Source organism: Drosophila biarmipes, chromosome 2L (assembly GCF_025231255.1).
Source record: "Drosophila biarmipes strain raj3 chromosome 2L, RU_DBia_V1.1, whole genome shotgun sequence".
Classification (NCBI taxonomy): domain Eukaryota; kingdom Metazoa; phylum Arthropoda; class Insecta; order Diptera; family Drosophilidae; genus Drosophila; species Drosophila biarmipes.
Genome location: NC_066612.1, coordinates 17328643 through 17349292, shown reverse-complemented (window position 1 = coordinate 17349292; position 20650 = coordinate 17328643). Strand labels below are relative to the sequence as shown.

Genomic DNA, 20650 nt, shown 5'->3' with positions numbered 1-20650 from the left:
TTGTCGCTTAATATTATGGCTTTAATACCTTACCAAAAATACAAATATTTTAACATTTGGTTTTATTTATTGGAACAATGAATATACAATACAATTGCTGAGGGCTTAATAAATATTCGCAATACAGAGAACCACTTAATTACCCTTTGTGCCTTTGTGAAAATTTAATTTTGAAATTCGCTCAAAAAAACTGTGATATTTGTTACGCATTACCATGAAAGACAGCCGGTTAAACTGATGATCACTAATAACGGGGCCATTATCCGAGATCCTCCTCCAGTCTCCAGACCATCTTTGGTTATGTCCACATAGTTGCAATCGTCATCGAAACACACTTCGCAGAGTTTTTTGTTTTTCTTGCAGTACTCGCGACCGTCCTCGTCTTGATCGGAAATACAGCTTCTCACCAAAAAGCCAACTGGACCTCCAGCAGTGTTGGGGGAAATAAAAAAAACTGTTAGGCATCCCTGGACCTCCCCCAGCCTTATGGGACACATCTTTTTCCCCTTACTATTCCTACTTTTTCCCTCACTAGGGCCGCAATATGCACAGCTAAGGCATCTTATGGGCGGAAACACGGTTGTTGTGAGTGACTGCTCGGTAGCGTCCAATACTTCCTCGTTTTCGGAAACCTGGTTTTCGATCTTCACAATGTCAGGAGTAATCACTGAGCCCATAACATCGGTAGTTAAATTAAATGAATTCCCTGGCTCATCATCCTGGGCTTCAATCAGCGGTATTAATATGACAAATATAATAAGCGGATCCATTCTCTTAGAAGTTGGAGCTCAATAAAAAATATGTTTTTGTTCTTTCTTACTGGTTTCTTGTCGTTCAGCAACTACTGAGTGCAGTGCAGAAAAATACTTCGCAGCCCTGTTCCATTCTGGTAATTACTATGCGATTGTAAGTATACGCATTAAGTAAAATGGTTTCTGAGGCTCGAGGGACTTTTGACCACTTTTAAATGTAGATCCCAGGCTCCCTGCTCCATTAAGTAGTTGATTAATAATTAATGCTGCGGATTAGGTAAAGTAAGTACGTACTATTAATATTGTCAAGCACTCAGCATGCAATAGTCTAAGTATTCGGATAAGTAGAAGAGGGAGTTACGTTCCACACAAATATCACTTAAAATATTTACGTGCTTATAGTCGATTTTTGATATTTATTCTAAAATCTACTCTGATCATAGATATAGTTTATATATTTATTTAATTGAAAGAACAAAATTCGCTCTACAGTGGTTTATTTTTTATAATTATATTTTCGACCTATGTGATTTGCAGATAAGACCTGCCGATCTAATCTGCGACTCCTAGTGTTAGTCATACTTATCGATTTTTAAGTGTGCCATTATCCATTTACTTATTGATTGTTATGACTCAGAAGTGCGGGGGAGTTATTTTCAATAACGCACCTGCCAACTGAACAAACAGATGCTCCAGATAAGGAAAGGGCTCAACGTCAGCAATTGACTAGTGGCTGCAGCTGAGCCAGAAGTCTCTTCAAACTGGGTCATGTTATGATTGTTACAGTTGGATTCGTAGCACGTTGGACACAGTTGCTCATTGTCCTCACAATAGCGAGACAAAGTATCCAAGTCGGATTCGCAGCCCCGACTTAGATAATTCCTTTTACCCGGCACGATGAAGGGATCTTTAACGAGTATGGTACGGCATCCGTTCTGTTTCCCTGGAATCGGTGGGCACTTGGACTGCGTCTCATTCACAGCGGTTTTATTGCAGACCATGCAGGAGTAGCAGGTCAAAGGAGGGAATACTGGGATGGGAATTGGGGGAGTGGGTGGTGACAGGGTGGTTCCGGCTGTGGGTTGAGGAGTAGTGTCCTCGTGGGGTCCGTCATTTGGGTAATCGGGGGATCCTCCCGATGATACGACTGAAGTCTCGTTGGCGAAATGAGTTCCCTCCTCGGGTGATGTTGGTGGGCGGTTTAAAATATTGGGTTCCACTTCTGAGGATGATCCCTGGGTAATAGTAGGAGACGGATCTAAGTGATCCGATGGTTGGTCGTCCTTTTCTGCCTCCGGTGTTTCTGGCGAAGGAGAAGTATCGGTACCTTCCTTTTCTGACTGAATCTCTTCTGTTTCTTCCACTTTGTGGTCCACTTCTGAATTTGTGTCCATGTTGACTTCATCAGGCTTCTTTTCATCCTCTCCTGATTGATGATCTGGTGGAGGAGAAGTATCGGTACTTTCCTTTTCTGATTGTGTTTCATCTGTTTCTTCTACTTTGTGGTCCACTTCTGAATTTGTGTCCACGCTGACTTCACCAGGCTTGTCTTTATCCTCTCCTGATTGATGACCCATCTCTCCCCCTTGACTGTCATCGGTTGGCATAGCTTGTGAACTTGTTTCACCTCCCACGGGCTCCTTGTCATCGGCAGGCAGCTCTGTTGTGTTCAATAAAGGCTGTTTGCCGCCAGGAGACTCATCACCGCTTTCCTCTGTTTTTGCAGGGTGGTCTTCATTTTTATCCGAGCTTTCACCTTCTGATCCTCCAGTTATGCTGACCTCTTGAATGTTGTCCTCCTGGGCCCGACTCCACTGAAGTAAGAGAGCTAGGGAGACCCAGATAGCCAGCAATCTCAGCCGCATTGTGGTTGAAACTTCGCAGAGGTTATGACTTGGATGGGAAATAAATCTTCCACTGAACCTCCGAGTGGATGGTCTTATCAGGTCTGTATCTCCTGTTATCGGTTTATCCCCGCTCTGAAGAGCTCGGCAAATAGCAATATTTGCTCTGTGCTAGCCACCGATGAGTTTGTTGTTCCCGACCTGTCCCGTGTCTATTTAGCTGCCAACTGCCGTCGGTGGTCATTAAACCGCCTGGACATACGGTACGTGTACTCGAATCCGCTGATTGTCACGCAATTATCCGGTCTCAAAATTAAATCGATACCTCGGGGGTGGACGGCAGCAGTCGGGGACCCTTGACCCACGCTTATGATTCCCTCCCGACATTCCTGCAACAAATGCGAGCCCCTGAATTAATGATGATGTGAACCCTTCGACGGAACCGATGGGACACTCCGATAATGGGGTCAAGGCACAGAGCACATTATGGTCATGACATTTTCAGTCATTATGCATATGCCGGAATTAAATCGCGGTAGCCAAACCACCATGGTAGGGAAAGGCTCAACACAGGAAAAATTGTAGAAGCAATCATATGATCCTTTGTTCCCAACCCAATTTCATTTAAGTTTAAAAAAAGAGTTCATTTAAAATTGGAAACAAAAATAGAGGCATACAAATTACGCTCTCCATTTTACCCAATATTGTACTTTTAAAAAACTTCACTTTGATTTCACATTAAGTTTATAATGATCATTTCATATAAAGATTTTCTTTAAAAAAATGTGTTTTTTAGGTACGCATGCTAATCTGATATTATAGATTTTCCTTTTTTTTTAATATAGAGTTGAAGAGTAGCTTTTTATATACAACGCTTATCCTTATCAACATTTTAACTATATCAACTCTTTTTTATACAGCCTGATAAGTCGTAAACAGATTATGGATTTTAAATGGCAGACAGAGGTGCAATGTTTAGTTTACATTCTTTATGAGCTGTCAAAATGCTTGGACTAAAGGAACGTCGCCACTTGTTTCTCTACCACCTGCTCTTCGTTCTCCTAATCCTCCTGCTAACAGGTGAGACACTTGCGATTTCTCTCAGAAATAATGCGTTGCTAACCTTGGAGGGCGTTTGCAATTATAGGCCGTAGTCTTGCCATTGTTTGCTATCACTGCGATTCCATTGCACTGCCCGAATGTTCGCAGACCCTCGGAGAGGTGGGAGTTCTCCCCTACAAGGAGTGCCCCTCTGAGCTGACGTGTGCCATGTCCATTGGTGAGTCCAACTGAATGCTATTCGAAATTAATTCCCAATTGACGGCTAGTCAGCATTTTCAAAGAATCTATTTTTGGATTACATTAATTTGTAATAGTTAAAGAGGACCTGATAGAAGCGGTTAGGATGATTAAAATTGTATAGTTTCATTTCTTTTTCAGTGGACTCCATCACATATCGCGGCTGCGGAGCAGAAACCCCGATCACCGGAGCGACTTACTCAAAGTCTTGCTCGTCAAACCTGTGTAACGCAGGCGTCTATCCTCCGGGACGACTCAAATGTCATCACTGCGCTGGAAAGGATTGCGTGGCAGCTCCAGGGGCAAAACCCAAGCCCTGCCGCTATCATTTGGAAGAGGATCAGTGCTACACGGATGTCTTGAGTTCGTCTGAAGCTTACAGGGGCTGTGTCTCCGAGCAGAACCACACGTTGTCCAGTGCAGCGCAGCTGTGCGACATCAATGGCGGCAATGAGGAGCAGGGAGCTTGGACACAAGTCTGCGCCACCTGCGATTCTGCAGAAGGCAGGGGCTGCAAAATGGATCTCTTTCAGGTCAACACCGGCAAGTGCAACGTGACCCTGTTCGAGGAATGCCAACAGGAAGTGCTATTGGGCGAGCAAGAGGACAAGTACTGCTTTAGTTACCGAAAATTAAGCCGGGTGGTCAGAGGCTGCTCCACAAAAATGCCAGCAGATTTGGAACCGTTCGTGGAGGAGCTCGAAAAGTGTAGAACAAGTGACAACTGCAATGCAGGTTGCATTACCCGGCAGAAATGTTTAACCTGCAACTCCCAGGATCAAGAACTTTGCAGGACGAATGTAACCGCTATAAGTAACAGCACTTGTGGCTCCGCTGAGGCCTCCTCCTGCTTCTCCTGTGAGTACTCCAACTGGAGCATACAAAGAGGCTGTGGAGCAGCACCCACAAATCCCGAAGTCGTCAAATGCTATGAATGTGATGAAGAAGGTGGATGTAATAACAAGGATTTCACTAGGTGCTATCAATGCAGCACGGACCAAGCGGGAGCAGGCTGTGCGAATTGGGAAAGACCAGGTGAAATATACATCGAGGAATGCATTGAGCCAGCCTCATCGTGTGTGGTAGTTTCGTTTAAAAACGGCACCACTGCGAGAGGTTGTCAAAAACCAGATCTTAGTTGCACATCCAGCAATGTGGCCAATTGTCTTCAGTGTCAAGGAAGTTTTTGCAATAAAGGAGCCTTTCCGGAGGAGCGTCTCTGGTGCCACCAGTGTAAAGGAGTGGAGGATTGTGAGGAGATCTCCAGAGGACAAACAGCTCTTCCCTGTCCTGTTCAATCAAATGAGCCAGATGATCAAAAGCTGGCTTGCTTGGAGTACTTTGACACTCACAGTAAGCAGATTGTGAGAGGATGCCGATCTAATTCGGAACTATACTATGAGTGTCTTTTGAGGAGTAACCACCATGATAGTTGTCGCATTTGCCACAGTCGCGCCTGCAATAATAGTACTGGAAAGGAGTTGAGAGCGGGCTATGAGCTAGATACCAAAGCGATGGCCTTGCTGCAGGCCAAAAGTTCTTCAAAATCCTTGGAGTTAACTGAAGTGGGTTTAGGAGTTTGCTTTCTCCTAATCGTACGTTGCTTTTAGGATGTGATCCTGTGTTAAATAAATTTTTGAAGATGCTCATAGGTACAAGATCCTTTACAATCCTCTAATTTTAATGGCATCCAAGTGGTTGTTCTTTAGCGTTATTTATCTTGTTACTTGCAGAGACTATAAATAAAATGAAAGTATAACTCATAAGAATCGGCTTCTATTCCGGGGGCGTATAACCAGGATTCAAGGCGCGACCGCGGTGATTAAAGGAGTAGAACGAGGGGAAGTTGCCCAGTGTGTCCCACGTTTTTTGCTGCATGTCGACGGTGGCCCGGATCTCCTTGAAGTTGCCCACCACCTCGATGATGTTGTAGATCACAATCACCAAACTGATGACGGTTTGCAGGATGATCTGGAGAATTTCACGGATAAATAACCATAGAAGTACCCTTTAGCTGTTGATACCCACATCTAATGGCAGACTGGTCCATTCCTGCTCCGTCAGCCGCAAGTACGTGCGATCTGTGGAGTAAATGTTGGGGCTTCATTAGCGGTCCAAAGTTTATTCACCAAATTAAAATGTGGATACTCACGGTGGGCAGCCGAAAAAGCCGCGTGAGCCAGGCTGGCAAACCCGGCAATCAGCAGAAGCTTGTTGAACAATTTACTGCCCATTTTTTATTTAACAATTACAAATTACAATCACAGGCTGAACAATTTTCTACAAAAATTCGCTAATTTGCTGACAAAAATGCGGGCACACCTATCCTAGAGGTGGATCCTTTGTCGATATTTTTGGTTAGTCCACTCACGTTGAAAGCTATCGATTAATAAAATTTAAAATAAAAAAAATATAATCAAACCTAAAATGTATGTAGGTATAAAATAAAAACTTTAAAAAAATGTTGGTTTGTTGAGAGTGAAAGCATCGGACATATAAAAGAGTTAAATAAAAACTCAAAAGCTGATTCATCCAAATAAAAGTGAATGTTAGTAAAATTTAGCAATTCTCAACACATTACGCGCCTTAAGTTGCAATTACTGATAGGATATTTTATTTTACATTTTTATTTATACGTTTTTATATAATAAAAACAGTCACCTAGTTGTTATGTTATTATGTGTACCTAAAACTATCGGTTGGAATTGATTCGCCTTTGGTGTTTTCCTCTTTTTATGGTCACTCTAAAAATGCTGCCGCGCTCGCAGGTATATTTGAACGTTTTCGTAACGGCCGCATCATTCGTCTCTGAACATTCGGAAGCTACGGAAGTCGCGGCATTTTCAGCGGAGAATTTTGTGTCCAATAAGAAAGAAAACTTGAAACAAAAAAACCCGGCATTTCAAACGCGTTTTGCAACTGCATTTTTTTAACTTAAAAAGACTTAAAACCGCGCCCCGCCCAAAACTTTACAGTGAACAGTGTGTGTGTGTGCTTCCCTGGCGCATCGCTGTATTTGTGTGTGTATCCCGACGTCTCTTTTGCAGTCCTTTTTGCGTGGGTGTGCCGAAGGAAGAAGGGGAGAGAAGGAGACGACAGAAAAGAAAACAGTGAAATTCCAGCACATCAAAGCGAGTCAATAAGGCCGACAACATGTCCGTGTCCTCGAACGCCTCCTCCGCCTCCAACAAGGACAGCGTGGACAGCCCCAGCAGCACCACCAACACGGACAGCTCCGAGCTGACGCACATCCTCAACCGGCGCCAGGAGATCATGGACTCGCAGGAGGCGGGCATCGAGGTGCGCCGCACCTACAAGGTCGTCAACGTCTACACCGACTTCCCCGAGTTCTCCCGGAACCAGATCAAGGACTACCAGAAGACCTTCAACACGTAAGTCAAGGCCGCCGTTCGAGATTATCTTTAAGGACACCTCTTATCTCCTTTTTCAACCTTAAATATTACAGGGGGTGTCACAGAAATCTCATTTTAAAATTGTTATACATATGTACTTAAAAAAATAATCTAGTATTTATGGAATGCGATTAAATATTTATTGGTTTTTAATAGATTACAACAGTTCAAAACTTCGTTTTAGTAGATTACAACTTGGGATTTAAGAACCAGTTTATTTAAAGCCCTGTACTTTAAAGGTTTTTCATATTATTACCACAAATGTTCTAAATAATGTAGTTAAAGTACTAGAGTAGCAAGTACAACTGCTTTTCTAAAGCTGTTTTTAGGGTCTCTTGAGATTATAAAATACAAAAAGCTTTCCGGAGTTAAAAATCTAGTTTCTAAAATTCAATTCAAAGTTTTTAAACTTTTTTTTATATTTTAAAATATTATTCCTAAACCTGGAGAAACAGTGTTCGATCTGCAGGAGGTCGACGGATTAACCTTCGCACTCCTTTCACCTACAAAACTGCCACTTTCCCAGGCATCTCACCGCATTCGCGTCTCATTAGTTGGCAACATAAAACTCATGCGCCTAATGGGCGTTTAAATTGCATTTGCTGCAGCCCCTCCTTGGCGCTCCCTTGGTCCCTCCGCCTGGTCCCCTGTGCAATGGGGCATGACTCACGAGTACTTGGGGAGCAATGTTGTCACAGTCACTGGCTTATTCCCAAGTCGGTGCTCCCGCCGCGCGGATCATGAGTCAAAAGTGGTTTTCTGCCCCAACACTTTCATACGGATTCAATTATTGCACCACAGTCCAGCTCCCCTAAGTGGAATTCCCAGAAAACCAATTTTGTTGATGAGTGCTCCTTCTAAAATTATTGTGTTCTATAAAACCCTAGAATGGATTTCGTATTTATTAAAATAATATCCATTACTAAATACCACTTCTTTTTGTTGGTATATTAAAGTTAAAGTTTTGTTGGTATAGAAGTTATAAGAGATCACCTGTATCTATGCCGTGCCTGGTTACGGGTTCGCATTACCATCCGACAACGTCAACTGCCGACTGGGTGACACCTTGCAAACGCAATGTTTTCCGAGGTTTACCTTCCCCAGTTTCCCGGTCTTGTGGTGGATCGTTTTAGTGATAGCCCGCCTCGGGTTTCGCTCAATCAACCGCAGCAGTGTTGCGCAACGGCCTGCTTAGATTAAATGTCTAGAATAGCTATTTAAATTCAAGTACCAGGCACGTAGGGCCGCGTAGGCCGATAAGCTATCTCAGGTTCATCCGTATTATCTCTTTTACTTGTTGATTAGCTGAAATACGCCCAGCACCTGCTACTTTTTTTTGCAAATTTAAGACTACTCACCCGAGGTGCAGATGAATCACCTGGCAATTAAGACGGAACGAGCATGCCAATTAGCATGAGTTGGACAGTAACTGATTTTGTTTGCGATTAGCCAGCCAATTGGACAGTTACTTCCTTTGGTTTAATGGTTTCCTATAAGCTTTTCTCATTGCATTCCTCCTCTAAAATCAGTTCCTCTTAATTTGGGTCAAATTCCAAGGGATCTGGCAAGATGTCAAAAAGAAAGGAGCCTGCATTACGGCTCTGCGAACGTGTTCTGCAGTTGTAATGTAAGGCACCAGCAGCAAAAAAGAGAAAAAGACGGCGAAAAACTCCAGGCAGTCTGGGAAATACTGGGTGCATGGCCACAAAAGGCAGACAGACAAGAGACTTTTGGTCTGCGATTAGCTAATGTTGTGGCCATGCCTATGTGGGCAATAAGATTAAATATGGAGAGAAAAAAGATTGCTGTGATTACCCAATCGTATTTTTTGGAGCTAAAAGTATAGGAAGTGCCGTGCTATGAAAACATTTAAATTATATATGCATACTAGTATTTAGTATAAATTGCCTAAAACCACAAGTTATTTGCTATATTTTATTGGGAGATTAGCTTTTTTTAGAATACAACAATAATATTGAAACAATAATATCTTCAAACTGAAATTACTTGTACTTCCCCAACAAATAAATTTGAGATTACAATATGTAGAGAAAATATTATTTGCGCCGTTCCAGTAGACCAGATAAAAGTTCCACGAGTCACAAAAAATTTGCAAACATGTTTTCTACATAAAATTCTTGTCCGGCGAACATGACTAGATCACAAGACACACTATAAACACATTTTTTATGAGGATTCACTGGCAGATTTGCTCACGTAATTTATTGAATTATCTCCCTAGACTTTGGTACACTCTTCTGCCCAGACAAATGTCAGATGAGCTTGATCTTCTTGGCTCAGTTTGCGGTTGGGGCTTAAAATAATAATAATAAAACGAAAAACCGGCTAAAGAAGCGCCTTTGTGCCGCGGCATTTGGCATTTCCAGTCACGTTGGGTCGACCGGCGACTTAGGGTGAAGTGCTAAACTGGCAAATTTAAAGCGACGAAACCTGAAAGGTTTTAATTAAAACACGCGATTTACATATGCGGGAATCGAAAGCAAAACGGCGCCTGAGTCACGCATTGAATTCGTTTTACAAAGCAATTTGTTTAAACAAATCGCAACTGAATCAGCAGAGCGAGCGAGTTGCTTCTGCGAACTTGCCTTCCGATAATCAAACAAATGCAAATGTAAACAAATTCTACTTAAGACGTCACGTCTTCGGAGCTAGGCAGTGTTCCTCTCGAGCTTCCCAAAACGATAAGGTCCAGCCACTTTGCTGGCCAATCCCTGGGAATATATAGCGTATTTTTTAACATATGTAACGAATAACCTTATCATAGCACACGCAATGTATACAGCCATTTTATGGCGTCTTAGGCTTTGGCTTGGTTTCCTCATTGTTTTCCCCTTCGTAACATCCCATTTTCCGCACGGATGTCTGCTGAATTTCAGAGATATACAGCGGCACCAACTTCCGGCAGGCGATAAACTGCAGAATTGTATCGATTATGCACTTTATGGCGTCTCAGTCTGTCAAACTTAATCATCATGGGGGTTCTAGCCCTCGTCTGCTGAGGAGTTGATAAGCAGAAATCCCCTGGCAAACTTGGGCGAGACCAACCACCAACGTATCTAGATACACTTACGCCTGGAACTCATTGTAGTTACAATGTACATTATTTACAGGGGATTCAATTCTGCATGAAGCTTTTTATAATATACAGTGATTACTCATGGAATAAGAATGCTATTGCGTATATTGTGGTTTGGAAATAGTGTGATAACTCATGCAAGGCAAACTTTGTTCATCCTAGAACCATTAGTCAGAATTTAAATATATTAAATTTGAAAAATGAAATTAGTATTTATAGGATGTAATTTGTTTCCTGTATACACTATACCGAATGTTTCATAATCATTAAGTTGGTTGATCAACGTTAATAAATAAAAACAAAAAAAAAGTATTTATAGGAAAATTAATAGTTAATTGTCTTAGGAAACTTTTCAATTAAAGGCGTTCCTGAAAGATATATAAATGCCGTAGTAAACCCACTCACCCCGCCATATTAAATAGAAAGGCTTCCAAATAGGGAATGACCACTGTGGGCGCAAAGCCTCTGAGGTTGCCCCGCTCTGCTGCTTTGCGCTAAGGGTGCCATCGATGGCAGTGCTACTCGTATCATGGGCTGTCGTCGCTCTGGTTACAGTTTACAATTCGAGTTCATGGACAAAAAGCAACGTACCCGTACGCACTTTACAATGGGGGAGGAATCCGTCTCTGTGTGGGCTTTCATTGCGGCCGCGGTGGCGAGGAGAACTTTTAATTGAGGTGCCATTGCCACCACCCATTATCACTCGGGCATAACCCCTTGGCCCAACCCCCGCCGCACTTGTGCGAATTATATAGGGGTTGATTTCTAGGACCACTTGGTGTCCACATGTGAGTTCTTAGAGTGCTTTCCCTGGGCACAGCAGCACATTTGCATTCGCCGCACACTTTCGAGCCTAGGTTCATTGACACTAATTTTGTTATGTTTGCATGCCGGCTCTTGTGGGTTCGGTAATCACTGCCTGTGGAAAGCGGGTTTTCTGGCAATCGATAGCGCTGCATTATCGAACGCCCCGCTCGTTTCCGGCAGCAGCCTCCACTGGTAATTATTTCCGCGCCATGTGCACGACCTTTTTGCATTTGGCCAAAATCGCGTCCGCGAGGCGCAGATGTGCCACTGCATTCAGCGGCAGGCGACGGGCAGTCTGGCATGTCCGCAAAAACACGCCACAGAAAAATAAAGTACCGCGACGTACAGTAAACTAGCTGACAAAGGAGAGCCAATGACAGGATGACAGTGGAACCCCCGCCGCGTGTCCATCGACGCTTCATTGTGCTCATTGTGCTGGCATTTTATGCGATCTGCGGTTGCGCATCGACAGCACAAGATTGGTCAAAATATTAGCAAAGAAATCTTAATAAATCAAGCAAATATCAAAGGGTAATATGTTTAAAAAAAGGAATAACTAATACTAAACCAGCCTTAGCTTAAGAGGCGGTCATAGTTTATACAAACTGAATGCCTCGTTATCAAAATATCTAATAAATTATGTTAAATATTCAATAAAGATTTAAAAAGCTGTACAAAATATGCCGCTTTGTTAGCTTGAAAAACAAATAACATTTAATGATTAGACAGTCAACCTATTACTCCAGCTAAGTCAACAAAGCACTGACAATATATTAAACAAACATAATTGTTAACCTCATTAAAAGTTATACGACTGACTAACTATCTGTAGCATGCTTATGTCAGTGCTAATGGATTGAGCACAATTGTGTCACAACTACTGCTTCAGTGTCGAGTGTTGTCCACTCAATTGAGGAAATATCAAATTATGTGCGAGCACAGTGGCGCATCATCGTCACTCATGCCTCCATTGTGTGCCCAACTGGCTGCAATTAGTCACTGCATTTGCTCATTGTCCGGTTTATTTACTTGATTTACTTCTGCGGCGATAAGAGCCCGAAGTTGCTGCGGCTTTTCTTGCTTCCTGCAGCCACTAAAAATAATCGGAGACGCGACCCACGCAACGCTTCGGTTCCCGCCTCCCATCGCCCCGGGTTGCTCCAGTTTCGAAATGTCAAAATGTGGCGCGTTTATTTTGGGAATCCCATACACATTTCATGAGCAATCGGGAAAGGATGGGAAAGACCCCCATTAGAAGAAGGAGTCACCAAAGAACAACATTGTTCTATAGGACAAGAGTTGTTGATTATGTTATTATATCTTTTATTGACAGTTGAAGGGTGTCCGCAGTCGATGATATTTTCTTCAACATTTTGATTTGAGTAAGAAATATATAAACTAATGGAATTGAAATTGAAATTTGAGACTAAAGTAAGCAACCTAAATGACAAGATATCAAGGAGACAATTTGTTTGATTTGGGATTCTAAGTCTTCGGCGTTTATTTAACCAATTAACCCCCGTCCAATTTATGGCTGACCTTTATGGCGACCGTCAAAAGGAACATTCCCACCCCACCAGTCATGTCTTCTATTTGTTGATTTACAATTTTACAAACCTGTGTTTGCGCAGGCAATGTGCACAGGTGCATGTTGGGTTTCGAAACAGAAAACATTCAGGTGAGTGAGACGATCCAGACGAGCCGTTCGACATCGGCCGAAATTAACAAGCGATTGTGTATGCAAGGCAGCCCCTTTGAACGTTTCTCGCTTCGATTCGGCCACAATAGATGAGAGACAAGGCCCCAGTGCGGGTACTCTGTAGTACATCACATGGCTTTAATGATGAAACCCGCCCTACGAAGACACGCGGTGCATTTAAAGCGTTTGCGCCAGCGTCTGTAAACCGTTACCATAAAGTTCAAGAACTTGACGTGTTTCCAGCTGCAAAAGCGTTTGAGTTTGAATCGAAAGCGGACTCCCTTTGGCATTAACCCGCTTGAACATCGGGGCCACAAGAGCTCCATTCACAATGGGAGCTGCAGTTGCGAGGCATTAGGCGGCTAATAGAGAAAACCTGTGTTCAATAAAGTAATTGCAGCTTGCCGGTCCCAGAAGCAGAAGCAGCAGTTAGCTACAGTAAAGGCCAACATAGTAGCACTTGGATTTGATATAGATAATTCCAACCAAGTGTCATATTAAGATCTTAAAGCTGAGTACACAAATAACTCAACAAATACTTGAAGCTAGAACACGAGAAATAAAATGTACCGACTAGAAACACAGAATTAAAATTCTATACCAAGCCGAAAAACTAAAATAATCTAACCAAGCTTTATATAAATATTTAAAAAAAAAAAACAAGGAAGAACGCTATAGTGCAGTGCCTCGACTATCAGATATCCGTTACTCAGCTTAAGGGAGCAAAAGGGAAAAGGAGTTTATTATTAAGCATCAAAGCGATATTTTTGGGCTGTTCTAGCTCTTATAGTTTCAGAGATCACAGCGTTCATACGGACAGACAGACGGACGGACACACGGACATGGCTAGATGGACTCGACTAGTGATCCTGATCAAGAATTTATATACTTTATGTGGTCGTAAATGTTTCCTTCTACCTGTTACATACTTTCCGACGAATCTAGTATATATAGTAGTTACTCTACGAATAACGATTATAAATATCATTGCGTTGAGGACCGTTTAAGCTTAAAATGAATACCACATAAACAGCGCTAACCGAGCGTGTGCATGTGAAATATAAAAACTCAATTCTATTCTCATTAGCCGGTGCTATTACCTTAACCACAGCTGTTTACAAAGTACTAGGCAAAGTACATGCATAGATAAATTTACGATGCAAATTGCGGCAGGCATAAACGGCAACACCAATAACAATGGCCAGCTGACCCCGTTATTTGTTGAACTGTACGCGAAAAAACGATAAAAAAAAAAAATGAAAATCGCAGGCGAACATATACAGCGAGTGGCATGCAGCATGTGGCCCTGCCACAGCCGAGCAACAAAAACATTGACCACATGCAATGGGCCAGAAAGATTTTAGACACCCCCGAAAACCTCGGAGTGTGAAGAACTTCGGCTCATTGGAATGAAAACAATCAATAAAAATTAGGCTAGATGCGGTGGGAGGCTGTGGGAGGCAGTTGAGGCAGGAACGAATGGCGTTGCCACGGGGAACCAGCAGGTGTTTGGAGTTTATACAAACTTAAAATCTTATCATGGCAAAATGTTAGGATTTTTAAAAATGCTGTGTATTATGTTGAGAGCTTTTATAAATATACTTATTTTATATATTTTTAAGTAATGCAGGTTTTATTATAATGAATATAGTTATTTTTTAAATCTTAAAACCAAATAAATATTAACAATCTCTAGTTTTTAAAGTTTGTTTATTCTTATAACAAAATAGAAAACTAAAACTATTTGAACGTAAAAGTGTTACCAAATAATGTGGTAAATTTTTGAAAAACTCCTTTTGTACCTGAAAAATTATCCCTAATGCAGTACCACCCACATGTGCACCTCCTGTGGCTGCTAAACTGATAGAGAAATGATTTATTAAACACATTCAGCGACGGCTCGATTAATTGAACCAAACCGACGAAATAGTTGGCATCATGGCGTTTATTATGAGAGACCACCGGCAATTGAAACGAAAGCAGACAACAGCACCTCGATTAATTCGAAAGAAAACAACGAGAAACCGGCAGGCGAAAAGCAAAAGTGCCACCAATTGTCACATTGACGCAACCCGAGGCTGGAGAAAGAGTGCAAGTGGAGTTAATTAAAGACGCGCTAGCGTAACACTGGCCAGCGTTAATTGCCCATCGCGGATGGCGGCTAAATGCGACACCTAGCCACCATCACAGACACGCCTGAGATGATACCATTTTCCTTGCATCTCGGCTAATTACTTTCACTCTTTTTTCTCTTACTACGCCTTTCTTCCCACGAAGACACGCAATTTGTCGATACGGATTCAATTATTTATGAAACGAAAGCGAAACTTCAATTGTTGGCTGCCTGTAATCTAATAGATACTACGAGTGTTTCGTCATCACACGGCGGCTTCTAGGCGAGCGAGAAATCGAAACTGAAAGTTGCGACTATTGGATAACGACGAGGTGTATGTATCCATTCGCGGGTAATGGGTATTTATTGTCGTACGAGCGGCTGTGAAGTTGCGGCTTCCTTGGCTGCGTATTTTGAGCTAGACAGAGCCGCAACTAGTTAAACTAGTTTGGATGATGATCATCGCACTCGGTATCCTTCGCCCAGCTCGCAAGGTCGCTGGTTTCGCGGAGCCTGTGCAACTAGTTTCCGCAACATGGTCGGTCGCCAATGGATGACGTTGCCTCATGGTGCTCATCTGCCGCCCGCAGCCACACGCGATTTCTTCGGACGACAGCGCGTGCTTCTTGCGTTTTCTCTTTTAATATATTACACAATTAGATGTTAAATGGGCTTTATTTACATTTCCATCGCGATTTCCTGCCACACTATGGCGGAAGTTTGAACTCTTGACTCGCCGATTTCGGTCGTCGAACTGGCGATAGATGAACGGGAATCGTGAGGGAAGTTCTCCTAAAATATGTCTTATAGGGTAAAGGGGATAGATTGGGACTATCAGTAAATTTGGCCACATATCTGCAAGGTATTAAGTGATCTTGATAATAAATATTCAGATACAAAATGTAAGAAAAAGATACTTTTGAAAAAGTCTTTTACTTGTCTAATTGATTTATAAGAAAAAACATATAAACACTTTATAGAGAAAGGAATTAGCATATGAAATAAAAATTGCAATATTTTATTCAATCTTTTGATTTTGATTTGTTACGGAAGAGATTATTACCATTCGAGTGTTATTCAAAACTCTCAACACCATACCTATTTTGACTTCCATATTATACCATTTCGCGTAATTTACGAGTCGATTCCTGGGTGCTATTGTTTCGCCCTGCGCTGTTGCTTGCAAATTTAGCATGAATTTGGGTTGGTTGCCAACCATAATCCCCTGCCTCCCCAATTTTCGCAGACATCGGGCCACGCGACCTCTGACGCCAGTGCACCCACGTTTGCATTATCGATTGCTAATCCCCGACATTGGGAGTCTCGTGTCTTGCGGCTGGTCAATGACCAGTGACATTTCTCTTGGTTCTCACCCTTCTCCTTTCGCCGATTCTCCGACTGCTGACTAATTGATTTTGCATCTTTCGCCTTTTCCAGATACGACACGGCTCGCGATGGTTTCCTGGATCTGCAGGAGCTCAAGTTCATGATGGAGAAACTGGGTGCGCCGCAGACTCATTTGGGACTCAAGCAGATGATTGCCGAGGTGGATGAGGACAACGACGGCAAGATCTCATTCCGGGAGTTCCTGCTGATCTTCCGGAAGGCCCAGGCCGGGGAACTGGACTCTGACTCCGGGCTGAATCAGTTGGCCCGCCTCACCGAAGTCGATGTGGAGCAGGTGGGCGTCAGTGGAGCCAAGAACTTCTTCGAGGCGAAGATCGAGCAGCAGCTGCGGACGAATAAGTTCCACGACGAGATCCGGGCGGAGCAGGAGGAGCGTCGGCGCGAGGAGGAGGAGCGGGCCCAGCGGCGCCAGCAGTTCCAGCAGCGGGCGGCGATCTTCCAGTAGAGGATCCATACACGCCCACGTAGTCTAGTGCGTAATTATCTGGCGTAGGTTAATCGAATGAGGAACTAATCCCGGGAGAAGAGGATACGCTTCGTACAAGCAGCAGGCATTTTCAAGCATCACATACAGTTTATATTATCCATACTAATCGCCCCGTATATAATCTCGATTGGCTGGTTAAAACATCTTAGGAATTGAACCTCATCTTTGAACAAAATAAGTGTGTTTCGATTTTGAAACTACATACAGCCTAACTAAGCAATTATCCAAAAGTAACGTTCAATTTCTAGATATATTTTTTTAAATCCAAGCAAATTGAGCCATCTAGCCCGCACATAAGCATACATACCTACATAAATAACGATCATACCAAAAGCGTATTTATAGTTAACCTTTAGTTAAGTGAAAAATGTTTTAGCTTAAGAACTATTTTATTGTTTGGTGTTGCGCAAAATTTTTTTGTTGAATCACTTTTTCCCTTAATGGTTGTTTGAAATGTATGTTTCTTTTACTTTATGATTTAGTAGTGCCATTATTATTTTCTTCGTTTTTACTTTTGTTTCAAGGAAAAGAAATCGGTAGTTATGTTAAGCAAACCAAATTGTCAAATTCAACCTTCTTTGTATATACTAAATCTACGTTGGCATTCAACCTTAGTTTCAGTCGTTTAATGTTGGAACATGTGGAATATTCAATTAAGTTTCGATTTCAGTATTTCACGATAAAAGTTAGCAATTAAAGCAATACTAATGCGTTAAATGCGAATACACAAGAAAATACACGTACTTTTAGAGAGCGTTTAATACAAACTTATACTGCAATTTAATAATAAATGTATATAATACAAAATGATTTTAATGGTTTTTATTTTGGTTGGCCGCCATTACAAAGTCTTGAATTTTAAAGCTTGTTCATTTGTTGTGTCCCGGTGTCAAACCTTGTTCGTGATCAGTCAAGCGTTATTCCAATGTGTTGATACATGGAAGAGTTTATCACCAGTGCCTCTGGCAAGCAGCTATTTCAGTTGTGCTGCGACCTCTTCATCACCTTGCGGGCTATGGTGCGAGACCACCAGCTAAGTACCACATGCAGTGACTTTATGCCTAGTGCTGACACGAAAACTCCGAGCCATACACGCCTTCGGGTGTCAATGGTCCGCGTGTTAATATAGGATCTAAGGAAGGGAAATGTATTCCATAAATACGAGGTAATTAAAAATGCAACATATTATCTAACCCTGATTTCGTAGCAATCGAAATAGCTAATCTTCTGCTAGGAATGCTATTACTTGTCCAATTGTCACTCTTCTCCTGGACTCCTGTCACTCCCCGGCAGCTGGCCCCTTTCGAAGGGAATGTCTGCACCTCAACATATCACATTTCAGGGCATAGCGATGCTGACAGACCGGACACTCGTGCGGCTTGAGCTGCAGATGGTAGCCCTTAATGTGTTGGGATAGTCCGTTGCGCCGCTTGAAAACACGCTCGCAGATGCCGCACTTGTGCTGACGTTCCGTCGAGTGGGTAATATTGTGCTGGCGGAGTCCGTTAAGCGATCCGAACGCCTTTTTACAAATATTGCACTCGAAAACCTGGGCGGGCGTGACTTTCTTTTTTGAATTCGTTGCAATCTGGACCTTCATTTTGGATTTTCGGATTCGGCAATTGAGCTCATGACGTCGGTACAGGCGCCAGTGGGCAAAGGCTATGGCCTGGCAGTGGCGGCACTTGAAGCTCTGCAGACGCCGGTGGTTTTTGAGCGACAACGATTGACAAATGTAACGCATGTGCTGGCGAAGGCCCAAGCGCGACCGAAAGAATTTCAAGCAACCAGAACAACGGCCGGAAAAGTAAGGTATTAACCTTACACAGTGCTCCTTCAAACGACGGTGGTGGTGTAACTTCCTAATACTGGAAAATCCTTTTCTGCACATCCGACAAGTATAATTCTTCCGACGCCTTTTCCTATGGTTTTTCATACCTTTGCACTTCATCTGCAATTTGCGATATCTAACTGCCAATTTGGCGTAGTTAGCGGTCACAGCAGCCAGTTGAGGATCAGGGGCCGGTGCTGTTAGCTGAGTTGCTGTGGGAATGAGATCTTTGTGATGCAGGAAACTGCTCTGCATGTCCAGTATATCAATCTTCTTGCGTGGTTGCGTGGACACAGGGCTATTCTGCCACTCTGACTGCCAGTAATCCAATTGCTCAGCTGCCACGAATCCTCTGTGGCCCTCCAGTTTCATCGGTGGGTTCATTGTTAAGCTGGGCAAACTTATATTCATTGGAGGAACGCTGACCATGGGAGTGGCATTATTGTGACTGTGATTATAGTGCTGATTTAGGCTATCAATAGTTATGAATTTAGCAGTGCACAAGGTGCAGTTGTGCAGCCGAAAGGCCGCTGAGGATTCCACCACACTGTCGTTTAGCACCACAATGTTGGGTTTGACTGAAGTTGGAGGGGCAGGTGGTGGCAGCAGTTCGCAGATCAAAGGATTGGGAATCTGGCTTACATTGGTCACAATCGGTTTGCAAGAACGGGCTTCTAGAGCGGGTGGAACGGGTGTCAAATCCTGAATCGGTGGTGGATTAGCAGGCACAGGAGCAGCGTCCGGAGCGGCCTCTGCCCCTTCCACCTTCTCCGTTTTGTACTGGTGCGGTGGCAATTGCCATTCCTCTTTGGCGTAGTTATGCTCCTCGGTCAGCAGCTCAGTTTGCAGCATTTCGTTGGCCGTCCTTCCAGGTTGCGTTCTCTCCGACTGCCCCACATCCGCATCGTCCGGAATGTTGATGAATGCATCATCCAAATTTATAATCTCCATGATATCACAATTGTTGATGATGTCCTGTGAGTTTAGCATGGGGAAATCGCAGAACTGAAACTTCTGCTCTGTTTCCTCCTGATCGCAACCCTCGTCCTGCTCCAAACCCATGTCCAGTTCGTCGGGAAACAGGTTGTCCAGACTCTCGCAAGCCTCTTGTTTCACACGGACAAAGGGTTCCTGTTTGATCTTCAACTGGCGGCGGTATTTCCTCTGCAGCTCACTCTGCGCCTGCATCACCACATCGATGAACTGGGAAAAGCGCTCCAGTTGAAGGCAGCAGTCCTTGCATATATCCTTGGGCAGGGTGTCGTCCTGCAGGATCTGGAGCGTGGGAAAACACTTCTGGATCATGCCAAAGAGCTCGAAACTCTTATCGAACGAAGAGCAGTTGGTGGCAGAGGAGCCGCAAAAGCGGCAAGTGGCCTTAACCCCGGTTGCCGGCGATTCAGCTGCACTGGCGAGGGTCTGTTTGTGAATGGGCCTGCTACTGGGGGAAACCTGTTCCAAGTGGAAATTTGCGGAATCCTCTTCAGAAACTCTTACTGAGGGCACAGCATTCTTTTTGAGCGTTTTCCTATTATTGCTGCAATTGAAGTCCCCGTCAACAAAGTGCCGGCTGCACACCGCACTCCATTTGGATGGCATCCATTGACCGCTCCGCTGGGTGAACTCCTTCCATTTCTGGAGAAGATCTTTTCGTTTGAAGGGAAATCTGCATGGGAATAGAGGGTAAACTCTAGTTGGACAACTTCTGGCCATTCACCTGTGAAAGGAAATGCTGCCGGCGTGCACGTACTTATGGCTGCAGTTTACCACGGCGCAGTGGGCGGGCATTTTTGCACTATTTTCCAAATTAAATTAAATTGTTTTTTCAATTTGAGTCTATTTACTTCGACGAGCCAGCTGTGGTTACCCAGTCAGCTGTTTTTGTTTTGATTCTGCGCTGG

At 43.3% G+C, this 20650-nt stretch overlaps 6 protein-coding genes across 8 annotated transcripts; 2 read left to right on the top strand and 4 right to left on the bottom strand.

Moving 5' to 3' along the window:
- Positions 1 to 47: 47 nt before the first annotated feature.
- On the bottom strand, positions 48 to 1094 carry LOC122818865 (uncharacterized). The gene has a single exon (XM_044094468.2). The coding sequence runs from the start codon at positions 768 to 770 to the stop codon at positions 210 to 212; it is 561 nt and encodes a 186-aa protein (XP_043950403.1). The 5' UTR covers positions 771 to 1094; the 3' UTR covers positions 48 to 209.
- Positions 1095 to 1247: 153 nt separating this feature from the next.
- LOC108033264 (proteoglycan 4) lies at positions 1248 to 2814 on the bottom strand. The gene has a single exon (XM_017107531.3). It carries the CDS (start codon positions 2615 to 2617, stop codon positions 1409 to 1411), a length of 1209 nt encoding a protein of 402 aa, XP_016963020.1. The 5' UTR covers positions 2618 to 2814; the 3' UTR covers positions 1248 to 1408.
- Positions 2815 to 3404: 590 nt separating this feature from the next.
- Positions 3405 to 5535, top strand: LOC108033265 (uncharacterized). The gene is made up of 3 exons (XM_017107532.3): positions 3405 to 3676; positions 3744 to 3875; positions 4037 to 5535. Exons 1-3 carry the CDS (start codon positions 3601 to 3603, stop codon positions 5503 to 5505), a joined length of 1677 nt encoding a protein of 558 aa, XP_016963021.1. The 5' UTR covers positions 3405 to 3600; the 3' UTR covers positions 5506 to 5535.
- Positions 5536 to 5544: 9 nt separating this feature from the next.
- Positions 5545 to 6214, bottom strand: LOC108033336 (ER membrane protein complex subunit 5). The gene is made up of 3 exons (XM_017107622.3): positions 6048 to 6214; positions 5924 to 5976; positions 5545 to 5866 (listed from the first exon to the last, which is right to left on the bottom strand). Exons 1-3 carry the CDS (start codon positions 6127 to 6129, stop codon positions 5672 to 5674), a joined length of 330 nt encoding a protein of 109 aa, XP_016963111.1. The 5' UTR covers positions 6130 to 6214; the 3' UTR covers positions 5545 to 5671.
- Positions 6215 to 6692: 478 nt separating this feature from the next.
- LOC108033921 (EF-hand domain-containing protein D2 homolog) lies at positions 6693 to 17728 on the top strand. Its single transcript, XM_017108592.3, has 2 exons — positions 6693 to 7287; positions 16462 to 17728. Exons 1-2 carry the CDS (start codon positions 7049 to 7051, stop codon positions 16874 to 16876), a joined length of 654 nt encoding a protein of 217 aa, XP_016964081.1. The 5' UTR covers positions 6693 to 7048; the 3' UTR covers positions 16877 to 17728.
- Positions 17729 to 17760: 32 nt separating this feature from the next.
- On the bottom strand, positions 17761 to 20613 carry LOC108033920 (uncharacterized). 3 transcript variants are annotated; one of them, XR_006368299.2, is made up of 3 exons: positions 20467 to 20613; positions 18113 to 20415; positions 17761 to 18050 (listed from the first exon to the last, which is right to left on the bottom strand). XR_006368299.2 is itself a non-coding variant. In XM_044094141.2 (2 exons), the coding sequence occupies exons 1-2, from the start codon at positions 20535 to 20537 to the stop codon at positions 18198 to 18200; spliced, it is 2289 nt and encodes a 762-aa protein (XP_043950076.1). In that variant the 5' UTR covers positions 20538 to 20613; the 3' UTR covers positions 17761 to 18197. The 3 variants fall into 3 exon arrangements, 1 of the variants encoding a protein (XP_043950076.1); XR_007763361.1 differs by having other exon boundaries at positions 20500 to 20613; XM_044094141.2 differs by having other exon boundaries at positions 17761 to 20415.
- Positions 20614 to 20650: the final 37 nt, after the last annotated feature.